The following is an 18,586-nucleotide window of genomic DNA, read 5'->3' as shown; positions in this document are numbered from 1 at the left end:
TGTTTGTCAGATGCAGAAAGCACTCCTGGCTCTTAGTTTTTCCCTGTACTTCCTGTGAGGATTACTGCATGCTTGAGATTTGTGCAGGCAAACCTTTGACCTCTGCAGAGCTTTGCAATGGCCCTGTTGTATATCACTGTCTTCACGTTGTGTGCTCTCAGAGGGCAAATGTGTGTCCCCTCACCCTTGTCGTTGTCAGTGTCTTTTAACGTTTGGCCTGGAATGTCCTATTTACACTTAGCAGCCAGTTCATGTTTGAGGCCTACTTGCTTTAGCAAGCAGGACAGTATTTATTATAAAAAGAATTACAAAGAGCTGTCTCTGAGAGTTTGTGTGATGGGATGTTCCAGTGAATTAGGAATGAATTTCAATCGTGGTTTTTGTTTCACCTGTAACACAAAATATACCCTGGTAATCATTAGTTTAAACTTAGATTTAGAACTTGTCAAATGTAAAAAGTCTTGTTTGTTCAATAGCACATGCAAATGCACAATAGAAGAACTTAAACATTCTCTCATTGGCTCTTCATTTGGCGCTATGACAGTTTCTTGACAAAACGCTTAAACAGTCACTTGTGCCAGTATGGTGTTGACATTATCCACATTTTTGTGGGTAATGTAGAGTGACCAGCCTTTGCTTATGCAATAGATTTTAAAAGAAATAAATGAAAAAGTAAGCGTTACAAATCGTAATGCTGACAGAGGTATATTATATTTTTAAGACTGTCAGTTTTGTTTCGAAGGGCTTTCGTAATGACTGTGAAAGACAAATTTCACCAAACTGTTGAAGACACGTGAAATTCCCAAGTCACATTTGAAAAATATGCAGATATTTATGTATTGATCTTAATTATTTACGAGAAGAAAATTGGTGGAAGAAATGCATGTCTGCCCACAGCGAGCCATTTGTCAGTCTGTCAGAGGTATGTTTTTTTGGGCTGTTCACACAGGTCACATTTTTGTGCTCTTTCTATGCTATAGTTTTTAACTGTTTGTCTACATAAATATACTATACATACAATGCTTTTAAGAAGCTGTGTCAAAGTTAAAAACCATTAAAACTTTTCAAATATTACTTGCGCTTGAATTGCTCTGATGGAAAGAAAAATCCCTTTAAATCCTTAATAATATTAATATAATAATAGTAATTCCTTAATTTATAATTATTTTACTGCTGCTGCTGCTACTACTACAACTTCTAACTAATTAAATATGACTTTATATAATAAACATGTAAGAATAATAATTAAATATTTGCTAAATTGTTCTTCTATTAAAAAACTTCTATTTCTATAATATTTATTTTTAAATTTAATTAAACATTTATTTATGACTGCTCTATGAAAAAATACACATTAATGCATTTTTCCTGCACAAGATTAGTTGTTCTGTTTTATGTTGTATATTCTGTTGTTTATATATATATATATATATATATATATATATATATATATATATATATATATATATATATATATATATATATATATATATATATATATATATATATATATTATTTATACTTCAATCATTGCATTTTAAACTAGTTTCATCGATGTTCTGCTTCCATCTCTATGTCAATATCCAGAATTTGGCTCTCTTGCCATCTAGTCATCTGGTCCCACCCCCTAATCTCAATGTTTGGGTTTGAGTCCGGTTCTCTAGTGTTCATATGTCCACAGAGGCTACTTCCAGCTTTGTATTCAGCCCCAAAAGCAAACACATTCCTCCCCTCTCTCTAATAACAGCAACCCGCTCTCTTGGCATCTGGTATCTTATTTTAGGAAGAAGCCAATTGTCTCCTCCGCAATTCACCAAGCAAACTAGAAGACATTTGTACCTTTTTGAATTATTATTTTCGACAGGCATCACTTTAGTTTTCAAGACATAAATTATAGCATGTTCGTCTAGTCTGGTTTTCTCTTTCTTGGCATGGCTGTCATTTGTAAGAGCCAAAAATAAGAGAGACATGCTAAAAACACTGTCCGTTTTCTACCCACCCTAAATGATGTGGCAACATTCTTTCTACTACTCAGTTATTTATACAGGTTATGCCTGTGTGCACAGAGTGTTTTATTTCAAGGGAGCCTTGTCAGTCAAACACGTTGATGTGTAAGAGAAATTGTCAGAGGATAATCTTATAAAAAGACACATTAGCAAATGATTTTCTATCAAAGCATTTTAATGTATTCGTTTTGCCACCAATAAGTATCAGGGATTTCTGAAGGATCATGTGACACTGTAGTGTAGACTGGAGTTATGGTGCTGAAAATTCAACTTTAATCACAGGAATAAATTACATTTTAATTACATTTTGTAATTTAATTATATTTTGCACCGCAGCATACAAAACTGTAAAAAAAAAATTACTTGGTCCTCAAAAGAGTTGTCAGTGTATTTAAGATTAACCAACAGAATTTGTGTAAAGTTTCCTTATCTCTTCTTTTGTGTGGAAAAAACTTTTTTGTGTGTGAAATTTGGGATACAGTGAGGCGCTTAAAATGTAAATTAAGTTTCGAAGTTCAACTTTCGACTTTGCCAGAGGCTGACTTTGGATATGCTAAGTAGGGATTTTCGATTCCAGGTTTTATGGAGTCGACTCCGATTCCCGACTTCCACTGTAGGAGTCTATGGAATCGATTCCTCGACTCCATTTACTTTACATCAAAACAGGTTTAGAAATCAGACAAAATTGCTGTTGTTACACACTTAAATTATTTCCCCCCCGACACAAAGTCCTAAAATCCTCTTATGAAAACCGCACACTTTTAGCGTGGCCATCCAAATTAGTCCAATTTAGAGATGACTTTCGGGGCTATCAACGTTTCTGTATCTATTGCCAATACATCATTTTACACAGGAAAAGTCACGAAAAAAGATGTTGTCGAGTGATGGCGCTAAACGCACATGATCATTGTCAGTTTAAGATACTATACGTAAAATACTGCACACTATTGATGCGTTTCTTCTTGATGTTAGTATTTTTATGATTTATGGTTAGTTTAATGAACACAGTTTATGGGAATCCAAATCGATATTTATTGCAACAATATATACCATCTATTAAACTAAACCTAGCATGGAAGCCTATAATTACAAACTAAAGTCGCTGTGACGGTTTTCTATTTCTAAAGTAAGCACTCAAATAAATGTGTGTGACAAAGTTTCTGCGACGGCTCTCTGACGCAATGTATTACATTACCTCGTGGCTCGCTTGATTTCATTCACTCATTGCTTATAGTGCACGCAACTGCCATGCACTTTAGATGAGAGATTCAGTAAACGAGTGATTTCGGACACAGCAACAGAGTCGACACTGAGAGTCGATTCCTGTACTGGAGACGACCCTGACTCTGGGGCTATTCAGAGTCGAGGAATCGACTCTTTTGGAATCGACTCCCCATAACTAATGATAAGGTTGAGAAACACTGCTTTCATAAAAGTGTAGGCTATCAAAAATAATTGTAAATGCTGATTGCCAAATGATCTCGTGCATGCTGTATTTACTAATTCCATTTTGTGTGTTTCTCTTGATTAAGTTCTAACCTTCAGCATTGAATTATTAAGTGTAATTCTCAGCAGAAACTTGTGTCCTCCTCCCTTGCTGGGCTTGCTGAAGATGCTGGTGTTGACTGATAGACCACAGTTAGCTTCGAATTCATCCACTCATTCTTGACCAGCAAAAGGGAAATAATCCACCTCCCAAATGATGAGGTGTTTGTCGTCCCCATCAACCCCCTGTTGCCTGTTGCTTGATTTGTAGCTCTTTTTGGCCCGAGTGACAGGAGAGGGATGGAATGTTGTTAGAATAGCCGTCAAACTCAAAGACAGTACTTAGCAACACCAGCTGGAGTAGATGGAGTGTGCTGCTGTTGTAGGCCCTAAGGGTGCCATCATTCAGCAATCCTGCAAGTCGCGGTCTGCAGCTGGGCCGAAGCGCGAGCATTGAGCAAGCCGAGTGTAAGGCATCACTTTTTGCTCACATAAATCATGAAGAAAAGGGTTGTTACCAGCACTGACTTTTCAGAAAGGTGATTATTTCAATCACGGCTCTGAATTTGTGGCATTCATGTGTCGAATACCACTGTGAATGAATAAATGCATGGTTCGAGTAGCTAATGACAGCCATTCTGTTCAAATAACCTGTTTCACTCAAACTTTAGTTACTCAATTAAGTTCCACTCTACCTGAACATTACACCTCAGGTAAGTCCGGCCCAGTACATACAGAAATGTTTTTAGCTGAAGTTTGAGATGTTTGTCTGTCAGGCAAATTAATTGGATCCAGTTCAAGCTGTGTCGAAGGGTTCTATCAGGTTCTCACTTTCTGATAAAGTGGGTCTTGCCTAAAGTGAAGCATCAGTCGCAACTATTGTAATTCTTGGGTATTCTATTAAATCTGTAGTTATTCAAGAACTTTACAATAATTCAGCTTTTGTCTCGATTTTAAAGGATAGTTCACGCAAAAATTAAAATTCTATCATTAATTACACTTATTCATTGTCGTTCTAAACCCTAGAATGAATCTTATTGGTTCTTTCAGAGGCTCAAACATGCTTCGGAACATGAGCATGAACCTCATTGGTTCTTGCAGAAGCTCAAACGTACTGTGTAACACACAATAATGAAACTTATTGGTTCTTTCAGAAGCTCAAACGTCCTGCGGAACAGGAGAATGAACCTCATTGGTCCTTGCAGAAGCTCAAACATGCTGTGTAACACAAGAATCAACCTCATCGGTTCTTCTGGAATCTCAAACGTGCTGCAGAACATGAGAAGAACATCATTGGTAGATTGCAGAAGCTCAAACGTGCTGCGGAACAGGAGAATGAACACATTGTTCTTGCAGAAGCTCAAACGTGCTGCAGAACACGAGATAAACCTCATTGGTTCTCACACGTCAAGCGAGCATGCTTGAGTTTCCATTAATCACAGCTAAATTTAAAGCCTAAATTTAATCTGTTCATCATACAAAGCAACCGTCATGATTTCAATAAAATTTGGACTAAATGGCTCAATTCATTATAGATTAGTTTTATAATCTAACTTTTTAAAGCGTCAAAATGGCAGTTGCTTAGACTGCTAATGGAGGGGCAGAAATCAAATAAAAAGAACTTATACAAAATTCAGTTAACAAATTTGATGGAACTGCTTGCTCCAGCCGGGTTTTTTTGGGGGGCTTTTTGATTGGACTGGATACTGACAATTACCTCATGATTTTTTTAAATGACCAATTTTATTAATAATTAAACTTATAACTAATAATTGATGCTTTACAGAAAGACATTGTGAGCTTAATCTCCCCCTCAATGGTCTTAATATATCATTTAATATAACAGTCCTTATTAAGAAACATTAAAACTATTATAGCAATATTTTTTTTCGCTGATTTATATTTATATTGACAGCCATGTACTTAAAGAATGTCAAAGATCTTGTACTTTGTTGTAATACTTGTTTATTTCAGTCCTATCAGTGCTGTATCTTTCATTGTTTAAATTACAATCATGATAAACATGCCTTTTCAGCCCATATTGGCAGCCCTGTTTTTTTTCATAGATTTGAAAAGAGGTAGAGTGTTCGGTTTTCTACACAGTTAATGTGTTTTAATAGTCTTTGGCTCATTACTTTCTTTCTGTCTTTCTAGTTTTCTATTAGCTCATGCCACAGACTAAACATTTTCAAACACAGTCACTGGCTCTCAGACTAACGCATGGCACACACTCTCATTGCTGAAAAACAAATTTCCAGCCTCTTTCCAATGCGGTTTTTGCTGCACCATAAATACGAAGAATAAACAAGCGTTCCATTTGTGAGGGGAAAAAGATTTTTCGTTACATGACAAGCGCTAACATGAAATAAATCACCCAAATGTTGGAGGCTCCGTCTGATGTAGTTTGTTCCCCTTGAGCTTGTTGTGGAGAAGCATTCAGTCATAGTTGCCGTGAAGGCAGGTGTAGTCGAAAGAAGCACTGTACCCGCCGGGCAATCAGTGCCAGCCGTCTGAGTGGGGGAATTTGCTGTGGCACATTAATGCCTGTAGACACTAGTGTCAACAGTCCAGCTTTGATGTTATTGACTTTTCCAGTTACTGCAAATCTGGCATGGAATTTATAGAATATACTTTATTTTTAAGCACTTCTCCAATTGGTGAGTATGATAATGAGAGAATTAGTAATGAATGAGAATTAATAATAAATGACCATTGTCTTTATCCTCTTCCCGGGTTCAGGTCCCCAAAGTTTTTCTTATTATAAATTTGTTATCAGTTATGTAAATTATGGTTTATCGCTTAGTTCCGCGTCCGCGCAAGCACGAAGGTGTGCATTGAGCGTGCGAGACCCTATTTTGCGTGGCTGCATGTGCATATTTTTTGTTAATTTGTGCGTGGCTCCACTTCCTAAGAAGCATGAATTTTGAACCGCCATCATCTTATAGATTCTCATTCTAAACATGGCCAAAATTTCAAAAAACTAGTTGGACGTATGACGGAGTATTTCTGTGCCAAATACACTCCCTCATGATTTAAATAAGTTTCTAAATGTTTTTTTCTCAAGTATTTCCCTGTATGACTTCAAAAACTGAGCCTGGTCAGTACTTGGATGGGAGACTGGGAAAAATAGGTAGCTGCATGAAGAGGTGTTAGTGAAGCCGGCATACCATAATCCCCCTCCACCAAACTTTACACTGACAATGCAGTCAGACAAGTACCATTCTCCTGGCAACTGCCAAACCCAGATTCGTCAATCAGATTGCTTCGCTTAGCATTGCACTTGATGTAAGGCTTAGATGCAGCTGCTCGGCCATGGTAACCCATTCCATGAAGCTCTCTGCAAACTGTGCTTGAGCTAATCTGAAGGCCACATGACATCTGCACACTGTGCACCTCAGCATGTGCTGACCCCTCTGTGATTTTACGTGGCCTACCAATTTGTGGCTGAGTTGCTGTTGTTCCCAATTGCTTCCACTTTGTTATAATACCACTAACAGTTGACCGTGGAATATAAAGTAGTGAGGAAATTTCACGAATGGACTTATTGCGCAGGTGGTAACCTATCACGGTATCACACTTGAATTCACTGATCTCCTGAGAGGTGCTTGATTTTATACACCTGTGGCCATGGAAGTGTTTGGAACACCTAAATTCAATGATTTATATCTTAATGCTACGTCTTGTTGTTAAAAATAATATTTATATTATTTAATAATAATATTTAGCATTTTGTCAGTGTTGTGTGTTACCATGATGGTGTTTTGTGATTAACTTTGACAGATACAAAACCTTAAGTGGTAATAAGAAAACCACATGATGAATCAGTGTATTATAAAGGTTATAAACAGATTTTAGTACAATAGGTTAGTTAGTATATTAATGTTATCAGTTAATGAAATTGACTCGACATTGAAAATAATCAAATGTTTTTTGAGCATCGAATCAGCATATTAGAAGATTTTCTGAAGGCTCATGTGACACTGAATACTAGAGTAATGATGCTGAAAATTTAGCTCTGCCTCAGGAATAAATAACTTTTTTTAATTTATTAAAATAGAACATTTGTATACATTTAATACATGTGATACATTTATCACAATATTCCAGTTTTTTTACTGTATTTTTGATCATATATAAATGCAGACTTTGTGAGCAGAATCGACATCTTTCAAAAACATACTTTTTTTTAATGTTTCTGAACTTTTGACAGGTACTGTATGCTGCAAATTGCCAACAAATAAACCTGTTATAATATCATGTTGGAAATTACAGAACTTTTATTTCATTAAATACTTAACATACTTACATTGCCATATCACCTTCTTTTGTACCTTTTCTCTTTTTTCCTTAGTTTGGTAGTGTTCGTTGTGATTATTTTGAAAGATTGGAGAGCCTCAGTGTTACATAAACACATTTTGATGCGTTTCCTATTTCATTTGTGTAATCCTTTCAGCATATATATATGTATATCACGTGTTTCCTTATAATTTGAATAAAATTCATCTCTTTATAGCACAGAAAGTCATTGGGACTGCAAAAGTCATAAATTTTGGCCTTTGCACTGATGAGGGTCTTAGGACCTACATTTTGGCATTGGCGATACGATTATTCTTGGAAGAAATCGGCCCACAGGAGCTGTCATCTTCATCTAAGTTTATAGCAGTATAAACTTTATGTATTTCATAGTTATGTCCATATGATAGTAATAACTTCTGCTCTGGAATTCAGCTGTTTTTCTTTTCATGTAAATCCTTTCAAGTTAGTCACACTACTATATATAAAATCTAAACTAATAGACAGATTGATCCCTGAGGGTAAGTTAATTTCTCTTATCTAGATTGTGATCACTCTTCTTTTCTCTCAAAGGTGACAGTAAGCCGACCAATGAGGCGATGATGGAGTACCTGGAGAGCAGGAAGAAGTATGAAGAAGTAAGGAAGCAGAAACTAAAAAAGGGTTCGGGTCGAGAGGCTCAGGTAGGTCGTTGCTTTAAGACACTAAGGCTGTATCTGAAATCGCATGCTCTCCTGTGTAGGTGATTATTTCGAATAAGTAATGACTTTGAAACTGCCAAAACATGTTCTATATAGTATGAGTGTGTGTAGTATGGATGTAGTCTTGAGGTACTATATTAGCCATGATGTCATTATCATGACGTGACCTACCAGCGCCAGTAACGTCACTTACCTGCCATTTACAAATCCTCTCCTGTGACCTCATGGGACAGTAAAGTGTTCAACGTAGTGACAAGTGTTCAAATAGTTCATCTGGGTACTTTTTGCCTACTCTTTTATGAGTACTGTGAATTCAGACTTCTGAAAATAAAATACTTCTTTTGTCACATACTGTTTTTCACATACTATATAGTAGGGAAGTATGCGATTTCGGATGCAGCACTCTTTTAATGGTAAAAAGGTTTTGTTATGATTTTGGAAGTGCTAGCTCATTCCTGCTCAAACTAAATGACAAGTTTCTTCTTAAAAGAACGGTTCACTCAAGAATGATGATGCTTCCATCATTTACTAAAGTTCCAAACCTGTTAAACTTGCTTTCTTCTGTGGAACACAAAAGGTGAATTTCTGAAGATTATTATGGCTACTTGTCCACATAATTTCTCCAAAGTTGTATTTTTTGTGACAAACAGATTTATTGGTGATGATTTGCTGTTTAAGTAACATTTATGATTATCAATGTTGAAAACAATTGTGTAAAACATAGTTTTTAGGATTCTTTATTGAATAGAAAGTTTTAAGTAATGTATACATTTTATTCAGCAAGGATGCATTAAAATTGGCCAAACGTGACAGTAAAAGCATTTTAATTTTACAAAATATTCTATATAAAATAAATGCTGTTCTTTTGAAAACAAGTGTTTTTGAACATTGATAATCATCATAAATGTTTCTTTAGCATCAAATCACATTAGAATGATTTCTGAATATTAGTGAATATTATTTCTGAGTATTGATGCTGAATATTCAGCTTTGCATCACAGAAATAACTATATTTCAGAATATATATAAAACAAAAGTTATTTAACATTTTAATATTTCACAATATTACTGTTTTTTGTTTGTATTTTTAATAAAATAGATGCAGCCTTGGTGAAGAGACGACTTCTAAAACATTAAAAATATTACAGATCAAAAACTTTTGAACGGCAGTGTATACTTGTTTAATTAGTGATAAACTTAAATATTGTACCTAGTACAATATCTCTATGATTAAATAAGTCATAAATATGTCGTAAATATTGGCATTATCATAAATGAAAAATGTGTAACAGATGCTTTCTGCAGATGCAAACTATGATAAATATTATGTTTTTGTTTTTTTAAATAGTTACCTTTGGATGCATGTATGTGCTTTGTATTTTTAATGGAGGAAACAAATCACAGCAGTGTAAAATGAACAAAAGTCATAAAGAATAAGAAGCGTTATTTAAATCGTTAAAACAAATATCATACTTTGTGTAAATATTGAGATGTTTGCCTTTTGGAAGGTTTATTATTTGAAGAATTATTATTTGAAAAGATGTGACTCAAGAATGAATCGAGTGTCACTTCTTGAGTGTGGGAAGTAGAGCTGTTGGGCATGTGATTTTCAGTGGATGACAGCCTTTTCCTGCTGTTTTTCTCCAAACAATTACAGTTTAATTACATTGGACCCTATTGACTTTTATTGTTTGGACACACTGAAAACTTTTACTTTGACTTTAGAAAACTAAAAAGTCCAATATAAAGTAGAAAATTGTTAATCTCGCATACTACTCTATTGACTTGCATCATCACAAAACATTTTTTTGCAGCGTTTTCGATTACTCAACTGTTTTATAGAAGAAAGAAAATTGCACAGGTTTGAAACTAACTTAGGGTAATGATGTAATAAATAAAAAAATACAATTTGAAAAGTCAAAATAACATACTTTCTCTTGGCTCTAAAGACACTTGCCCTTTTGGAAAGCTTCAAATCCAAGCTATCATCTGCGATTACGGAGACTCCTAGTGTTCCAGAGGAAAACGTGGAGGAACTAGGCGAGGATGACGATAAGGGCTGGTGAGTGGCTTTTACTTGGTTCTGTACGCCGAGTTCTCCAGTCCTACAGAGGTTTAATGCACTAATGGACTTGCAGTTGTCTGTGATCAAATGCATTCTCAATAACTCGCGCCTCATTGGTTGTCCCAATGCACAGCTACTGTTTCGCATTAAGGTAGCAGGGCTATTTATTTGGACTAACATAGCGAAACGTTCATACCTCTCTCCACATCAGACACAGCTGCTCTCCTTAAGTGTGCCTGAACCACCTCGCTCTCCAGCCAAGTAATGCGTTTGGCTCTGGAGTGCACTGACACCATTAGAACAGTATGCAGTGTTTGTTTTTGCTGCGCTGCAATAGCCACTTGTGGAGAAGTAGTTTTCTCAGCTGACTTAACTGAGTAAATAACTGCTTCAGCAGACGAAGTGCCCAGATGGAACGTGTCACACCCACCGTACGCCAGACAGGGCACGTCAACCTGCAGTCAGACGCGTGCTGTCTTTTTAACAGACGCTCATTACGGATGCCAGCAGAACGAGCGTTCAGCGATAAACCATTGTTGGAATTTTCCATAACACCAGCATGTGTTTTGGATAAGGGGTGTGCTGGTGTCCCCACCAGGCTTTTAATCCGCGTAACCAGTGAGACTTTTTTTGGGCAACTAGCTTCACTTTAAAGACCAATTTTTAGTTTGCTTCTCACGCCAAGTTGGTCAACAGGATTCAGCTACACTAGCACAAAGCCAGCACTAACAATATGCCCAAGTATCTCTGTTCGCCAGCTCTGCAAATGAATGCTTTTTTGTGTTCTGTCTATGCTTTCCCAATGATGACCAGAGACATGGTAGTTTGACTTCTACAGCACTATTAAATCCATAGTGAAGTAAGATGTGGAGTAAGATGTGGCACGCCTGAATCCAGAAAACTACAATATTTTTTCTTCATATTTTAAATTATCACACCATATCCAGCAAAATATATTTTACGTTACTGAAAAAATTAAGGCCTTAAAATATATGTTTGTTAGTGAATTTCACTTTTTTTTTTTTGGCTACACTTTTAACCATGAATTTATTAACTAATTTTCTTCCAAATACAGTCCTGTGCCAGTGACAACAAACAATATTTTTTACTGCATGAATATTAAACCTTTTTTCTGGATGGTTTATGAAAATGCAAATAATGTGTACTTAGGAACGAGAAGCTTATTTTCTTATTTATGTTCACATTTTTATTTGAAATGTAAATCATTTCCATTTTTCCCAATGGATCGGCTTACCCCTTGACATGTTTACCTCTAACAATTTGTGGCACTGTACCACTTTTTATATTTTTTATGCCTTGTTATTGATGCGTTTCTGTAATTTAATTTGATAGCAGACATCTGTTTATAAAATCAAGGATTTCTTTACATTTTCTCCTTGGTGACGACTAAAAAGTGGCACAACTTACCCCACTCTCTCCCCTACTGTTTGTTTTTTTACGCTATCACTCGCAACTAGGCACTGTGTTGGACAGTATTGTATGTTGTGAGCTGTAACAACTGCCTTAACTGTCTATACGTCACTAGAGACATTCCAATCCAACGCCATACTACTAGATTATGAAGACAGAAATTAAATAATTACTATGTCACACCGGTGCTAGATCACTAAATCACACACACCACTCACTGTGCAAATATTAAGTCTGTTCGGTTTTATTTTTGCCCTCCTTTAAATATGAAGACTAAACACAGCTTAGCTTTTCTTTTTGGCATCCTCTAGATTATTATTTTTTGTCCTGATCTGATGGGAACGTTTCCATGTTGGGCCGAGGGTGTTATTGACAGCTGAGTTCTTTGGCCAGGATAACATTTATGATGCTGCAAAATGAATCAGGCTCCAGGGAGCATCAATCTTAATGCTGTATGCGAGGCATAAAGTTATGGCCCTGATTGTGCGCTTAAATACACAAATAGAATATCAATTAGAAATGTTTCAGTTTGATTCTGTTTTCTCCATAATCTTCTGAGCACATGTGATGAAGATGCATGTGTTTGTAAGTACGGCCTCTGAGATGGCGGTAGGTACTTAAAAACTGATTTTGCTCATCCACGTTTATGGCTTTCAGTTTGAAAGATGTGTTTTTCTATTTAATGAACTCTCAACGTGATTGGACATTACTGTGATTCATAGATATGCTTTATTTCTGAAGCACTGCCATGACCAATGCGTCACAAGGCACTTCTAGTTTTTCTGAGGATTACGGGAAGCAGACTGGTAAATCATTCTGCTTTTTCGCTCTCAGTTAAAACGTATAGCTTCAGTGGTTTGCTTTTTTTGGGTATTATTTTTTTAGGTATGCCCAATCCATAGATGCAGTTCATTGCAAACCCAGGGTAGTTTTCCACTGGATGTGTTTTGAAGCGACTCTGCGGGTTGGATGCAGCTCGTCTTTGCTTAACTTTTTGGTAGACGTCCGCTGCATTTATTTTATGCTTTCGAAGGAAGACCGTAAATCACAATCAAACGTAAAGAATGTGGTCGAGTGCATGCCTCTGTGGAAAGTAATGGCTTTATGCTTGATTAATTATCAGTCTTAATGGTGTGCGAGTCCGTGCCGCAGCCACACCGGTGACGTGCTGAGGATAAAGCGAAGATCTGTCAGACCGTCGTCCTCCCTCTTCACGCTGCAAGCCACCGCAGGGAAATGAATGGACACGGTGTGTTTTTCTCTCGTATTTGCTTTTCTTCAAAGACCTTGAGTCTTTATCTAAATATATCCACTCAAATGTTCCAACAAATACCACATGTGAGTGCAAAAGGGGCGCCGCCGTCTGAGCTTGAGTTCCTATGTGCTTCCTATCAGTTACTTCGTCCTCTGGATAGGCCGTCATTACTGTCTAAGGACCCCCACGACGCTAGGACGTCTCAGGACTGATTCTGGGGCGGAGGAGGGACAGGAGGCCCCCAGTGCTAGAAAAACAGCAGTGGGAAGTCTGTACCACTTTCTGAACGCCTGGTGCACCCCACGAACGGAACATGGGTTACAACAGGTCAGACACTGGAAGTCAAGTCTGGGCCAGATTGTAAACTATTCCATCTGTGTCTGCGTCTACAAAAACCCCTTTTCGCCCAGGCCTCCTCTCTTGGTTCCCCCTCTTTCGCAAAAGCGAAAGAAAAATAAATTCAGGAAGAGGCTTCCGAGGGCCTCGGCATCATGGCGGGAGCCCCTCCCTGATAAGAGCCCCAATCAAACGGTGGGATTTTTGTGTGAGCCATAACTCTAGGCGAGGAGTCCGACGGGCTGTCATCACCGAGACTGCTAGACAAATTATCAGTGCCGACTGCCTTGCGCGACGGGAGACCTGTGGGTCTGCCAGAGTATAGCCATGACATTCTAGATGAGCTGTCACATCTCCTACGGACTTCAAATGGATGCAAGCATGCACACACACACTCGGTTTAACACTTAAAAATGGGCTCGCATGCACTCGCAGTTTCTTTATGCATCTCTTTGGCCGAATTCAGGGGTTCTGCGATTGCTCAAAAATAGCAGCATGGAGGATTACTTACAACGAAAAGGCTCATAATTTTAGAGAGGAGGCCGGTTCCATTCTCCGTTCCTTAATGTATTCATCTTGACTCGGACAACTAGCTCAATTTAAAAATCTTCCTTCAGCTCCTACAGTTACTTCCTGACACACTTCTGTGAAACCACCAAAAGTTGCACCGTATTGAATGACTGCTGGCAGTCATTGAATTATTTAAAGTCCCGTCACATCTTGTTCTTTAAAACCAGCTCTATGCTTTGGAGGCGAAAGCGTTCATTACGATACCTGCACCACAGATTTGGATTCTTGAAGGATAAAGTCTTTCCAGAAATTCTGACCTTCACCAGAATAGCTCAAACAGGTGTGGAATGTCAGTTCTTTTAGAATCTTTTTTTTCTTTTTTGTGGTTAGAATGAGACCCCAGAGAGCCATCCAGCCATGTCCATGATGTATAACAATGACCTGTTTCACCCTTCTTGACACTTCTTTGAGGTACTCTCCATGTCTTGATTCTGACAGTTCCTCAGAAACCATCATCTCAGTATGAAATGTAGGTCAGCAGAGCAGGGGTTAGATGTGTGGATCTGCATGACCTCAGACAGAATGAAAGTTCAGCCATTCTCAACCTCATATAATTTCAAACCTCTACACTCAAAAATAAATGTTCCAAAAAGGTGATTTTGCATTGATTGCAAGTGAATTTTGTTGGTTCTCCTAATAGCTTTTCAGTGAAAAAAAACAAAAATATTTTAAATAACAAGAACAATTTTCCACTATAAATAACTTTTTTGTGGAATGTAAAGGTTTCATGGATGTTAAAAGTTCTTCATGAGCCATCAATGTCAATAAAGAACCCTTCATTTTTAAGAGTCTATGACTTTATATATATATTATGACTGTTTTTGTGCATAAGGTGAAAGTTAACTTTGATTGTAAAGACAAAGAAGAAATAAACCACATGGGTTTAGAGTGATAAAATGATGACATCATTTCCTATTTTTTTATTATCTTAGCGGGGACTCCTGAAATCTTTGTAGCCATCAATAGAACCACTCAGAAATGACAGAACTGTAGTTCTGTGTTCAGAAACCTATTGGCTTAGTGTAAACTGTGTCTTGGATTGGGCTGCAGTCTTCAGGAGTCCTCAGGAAGCGACTTTAGCCAGCTGTGAGCTCTTCTTTTTGATGCTGGCACTCAGGAATGCTCCATGGAATGTTAGTCTGCCTGCCAATCACCTCTCCAGCCGTGCCGTGAAAAGAGAGGAAAAGAGCATTACTGTAGAAATGCAATGTAGATGAGCATCTGTGCTGGATTATTGAAACCACCTACTGTCGAGGTAGAAGCTGAAGATCAATCATGCTTCAGAAATTTCCTGGGTGGATCTGATTGTGGTAACGGATTTGCCACCAATGCAAAACTAAGGTTAAGTTTAGAGTCTATGGTTTGGTTAGTATTTGTTTTAGTGTAAATCACATGCCAATGAAATCTTTAGAATTGGCCATGCAGCATTGTTTGCACTTAATTGGTTTGGGGGGAAAACATGTTTGCAAGTAGGCATAAGACAGCTGGAAAAAGAACAAATGCTGCTTTGTTGAAGACACAACTTAGTAGGACTTATTATTTTGGCTTCCACATACTGTCTTGTTGGTTCTAGGTATATTATACTGTAGAGCATTTTATATCACTTAAAAAAGAACAAGCATGTGTTATTTGCATTATTTATTATGTTATATTTTTGTATCTATAATACTTATTAATATATATTTATTTATTTATTTATTTATTTATTTATTTATCTGCTAGGAAACACTCACAATGAGAGCAAATGCCAATTTTAATATTTTGATAAGTTATTCCCTTTTAACTCTTTTCCCACCAGCTTTTCTGAAAAACGTTCCCAGCCACTGCATCCCGTTTTTTTGTCAAAGACTATCAAGATTGAACAGTCCTATAGCTTGTCCTTGGTTGACATTTTAGTCAGTAACAATTAGCCAGTTTTGATTTATATTCTGTTTAATGTTGATGATCGCATTATTTTACATATGCATATGATTACATATACTGTTTCTGCTTCTTCTTCGCCTGTGTTTTGATCAAGAGATTCAGTACTTTCAAGAAGTTGTGTAATAGCATCCCCTACAGTATAATCGTGAAAACACGGAAAGTCAATTGCGGAGAGTGTTGTGTCGTAATTGAAGGAAATTTCCGTCAGTGGTGGGGAAAGAGTTAAAGATGCTGTAAAACAGGCTGTTTGTGGACTCATCAGATTTGTAAGTCTGCTCTGATCTGATCTATTCCACCGGGAACTTCCCACTCTGATTTTGATGATTTATTTGCCTGTGAGCTGCACTTTGCTGTTCTTTTGAACTGAACTCTGTTTCCCCTTGTGATTTAGGATGGCCCATGTTCTGCACTTTGATGAACAAAGCAGAAAGGTAAAAGATGCCAACATGCAGGATGAAGACACATTCGAGATCTATGATCCACGCAACCCTGTCAACAAGAGGAGACGTGAGGAGAGCAAAAAACTCATGAAAGAGAAGAAGGCCAGGAGGTGAGACTACAGCTACACTCTTCGTTCACCTGCTGCCTCAAACTGCCCATCTGGAATGACTCCTACCATTAGAAATGGCATAACATCAGGGGCAAATGCATTTCTTCCGGAGAGGAATCATATTAACTGATGGTTCTGTCAGTGTGAATGGGGGATCTTTATTAAAAAGACATTAATTTCTACCTACTGGAGATACTTGTAAAGATGGCAAGCGTTTATTGTTTTTTACCCATAGAGGAAAAGCAACAGCATCTGCTCAGTCCTTCATACAAAATCACATGCTTTTAAAATGAGTGTACATTTTCATCCCGGTAATAAAAGTCATTACTTCTAATGTTTAAGCATTCTTGTTCACTTTGTGACCTAACTGATACATTGATTGAATTTACTTAAACATAATTGATTTGGGGAGAAAAATGTTTGTAAGTAGACTGGATTCATCGTCAAGCTACATAGACCAATTAATTCTAAAATCAATCAAAGTCACATAGCATCTAATGCCAATACAGAGAGGGTGGCCATTAGTTGATATAAATGTTAGATTATACACACTTTTCACACTTATTTGTAGACTCCCATTATAACAAAGCAAAATAAATCTCACACAGTCTACACTGATTATAATTAGAGTGTTGTAGTTTGTTAGACATACTTTTTGGGGCTGTGAAAAAACATGCTTCGATTCTATTTAAAAATAAAAATCTGCATTATTTTACTTTAGCCATTGTATTTGCTATATATCTTAAAACATGCTGTGATAAAATTACAGTTTGGTTAGATTCTGGAGCCTGTGGTTGATATTACAATATTATGTGTCTGTTTTACACAACCAGAGACATTTCTATCAACTCACAAATGACACCAAAAAGTAGTATGAACTATGAATATTGAATTGAACTCACCACAAATTGCAAATCCTGTTTCCCAATTGCCACATCCACAACAAAAATACTTGTTTATATACGATATAGCTAATCTAACAATACAATACAATTATTTTGTAAAATAATATAGAGAAATAAATGTTAAAAAAATTAAATCTGATATATTTGTATGTATATTTTTATATATATAAAAATGTGTATTGCCTATAATAGACTATAATAATAAATTATTATAAAATTATGTAATATTTAGAGAATATTACAAATGTGCTTTAATGCACCTTTATTGGATGATCTTGTTTATTTTATTTTATTATATTCTAATAGTTAATAGTTTCTTTCCATATACATGATAGACATTTATATTTTCTGTCACGTTATGCAAATCTGTTATTGCAGATACTAGTCTTTTTAACGCCTGTTTGGGTTATTCATTTTTTAATCTAATTGTTTTAATAGCTAGGCCTATGCAGCTGTATGATGCAATAGCAGCGTCTCTTATCTCTACTTCATATCACCGGCCATGACTGCCATCGTAAAAAAAGAGAGCTTTTCTGCAGAAGCTGTGAAAACGTGCGAAAGCTAGATCCACTCCACATCTGCCCTAAATCGAGCAAGTACGAACCTCAGAGTTCAACCTGTCCATTAAATAACAGGAGTAATGCAAGACACACATGACCGTAGTGAAGTAAACCAGAGTTACGCTTGACTCGTCCTGCAGCCGTACTTCCAAAAAATACAGTCTGAATCATAGCTTAATTCTCCCACCAAAAAACCTCCCATTTGTTTAAAACAGTGGCGAGATAATAAACAGTTCCTATCGTTTTTCCTGTCGTTCCTATCGGTCTTGTATTTTGTTACCAAAGAGCCGAGTCCATTGGCGTTCCTGATGATGTCGGCTGACTGTGGTTTGGTCTAAATGATCTACCACGAGTGTGCGCGACCAGCAGCACGGTTTGGCCAGCGTGCAACCTTTTACTGCCCCTCTGGGATCACGCTTAAATTTTCATATGGAACAGGAAGGAGAGTTAATGTTACACCATAAGAGCCGCGTGGCCAAAGCCGCTGCAAATTTAAACCAGGTGAG

General features: G+C 37.0%; 1 protein-coding gene across 2 annotated transcripts in view; it reads left to right on the top strand.

The window, feature by feature from the left end:
* The window catches only part of cwc27 (CWC27 spliceosome associated cyclophilin), a 47,834-nt gene extending 30,883 nt beyond the window's left edge, over positions 1-16,951 (top strand). For both annotated transcript variants that reach the window (XM_067433587.1, XM_067433586.1), the window contains 3 exons: positions 8,358-8,467; positions 10,435-10,547; positions 16,457-16,951. In XM_067433587.1, the coding sequence (XP_067289688.1) occupies positions 8,358-8,467; positions 10,435-10,547; positions 16,457-16,619 (386 nt within the window). In that variant the 3' untranslated portion in view covers positions 16,620-16,951. The remainder of the gene's footprint in view (positions 1-8,357; positions 8,468-10,434; positions 10,548-16,456) is intronic.
* Positions 16,952-18,586: the final 1,635 nt, after the last annotated feature.

Source organism: Pseudorasbora parva, chromosome 23 (genome assembly GCF_024679245.1).
Source record: "Pseudorasbora parva isolate DD20220531a chromosome 23, ASM2467924v1, whole genome shotgun sequence".
NCBI lineage: Eukaryota > Metazoa > Chordata > Actinopteri > Cypriniformes > Gobionidae > Pseudorasbora > Pseudorasbora parva.
This window is presented reverse-complemented; position numbering and strand designations above follow the sequence as displayed.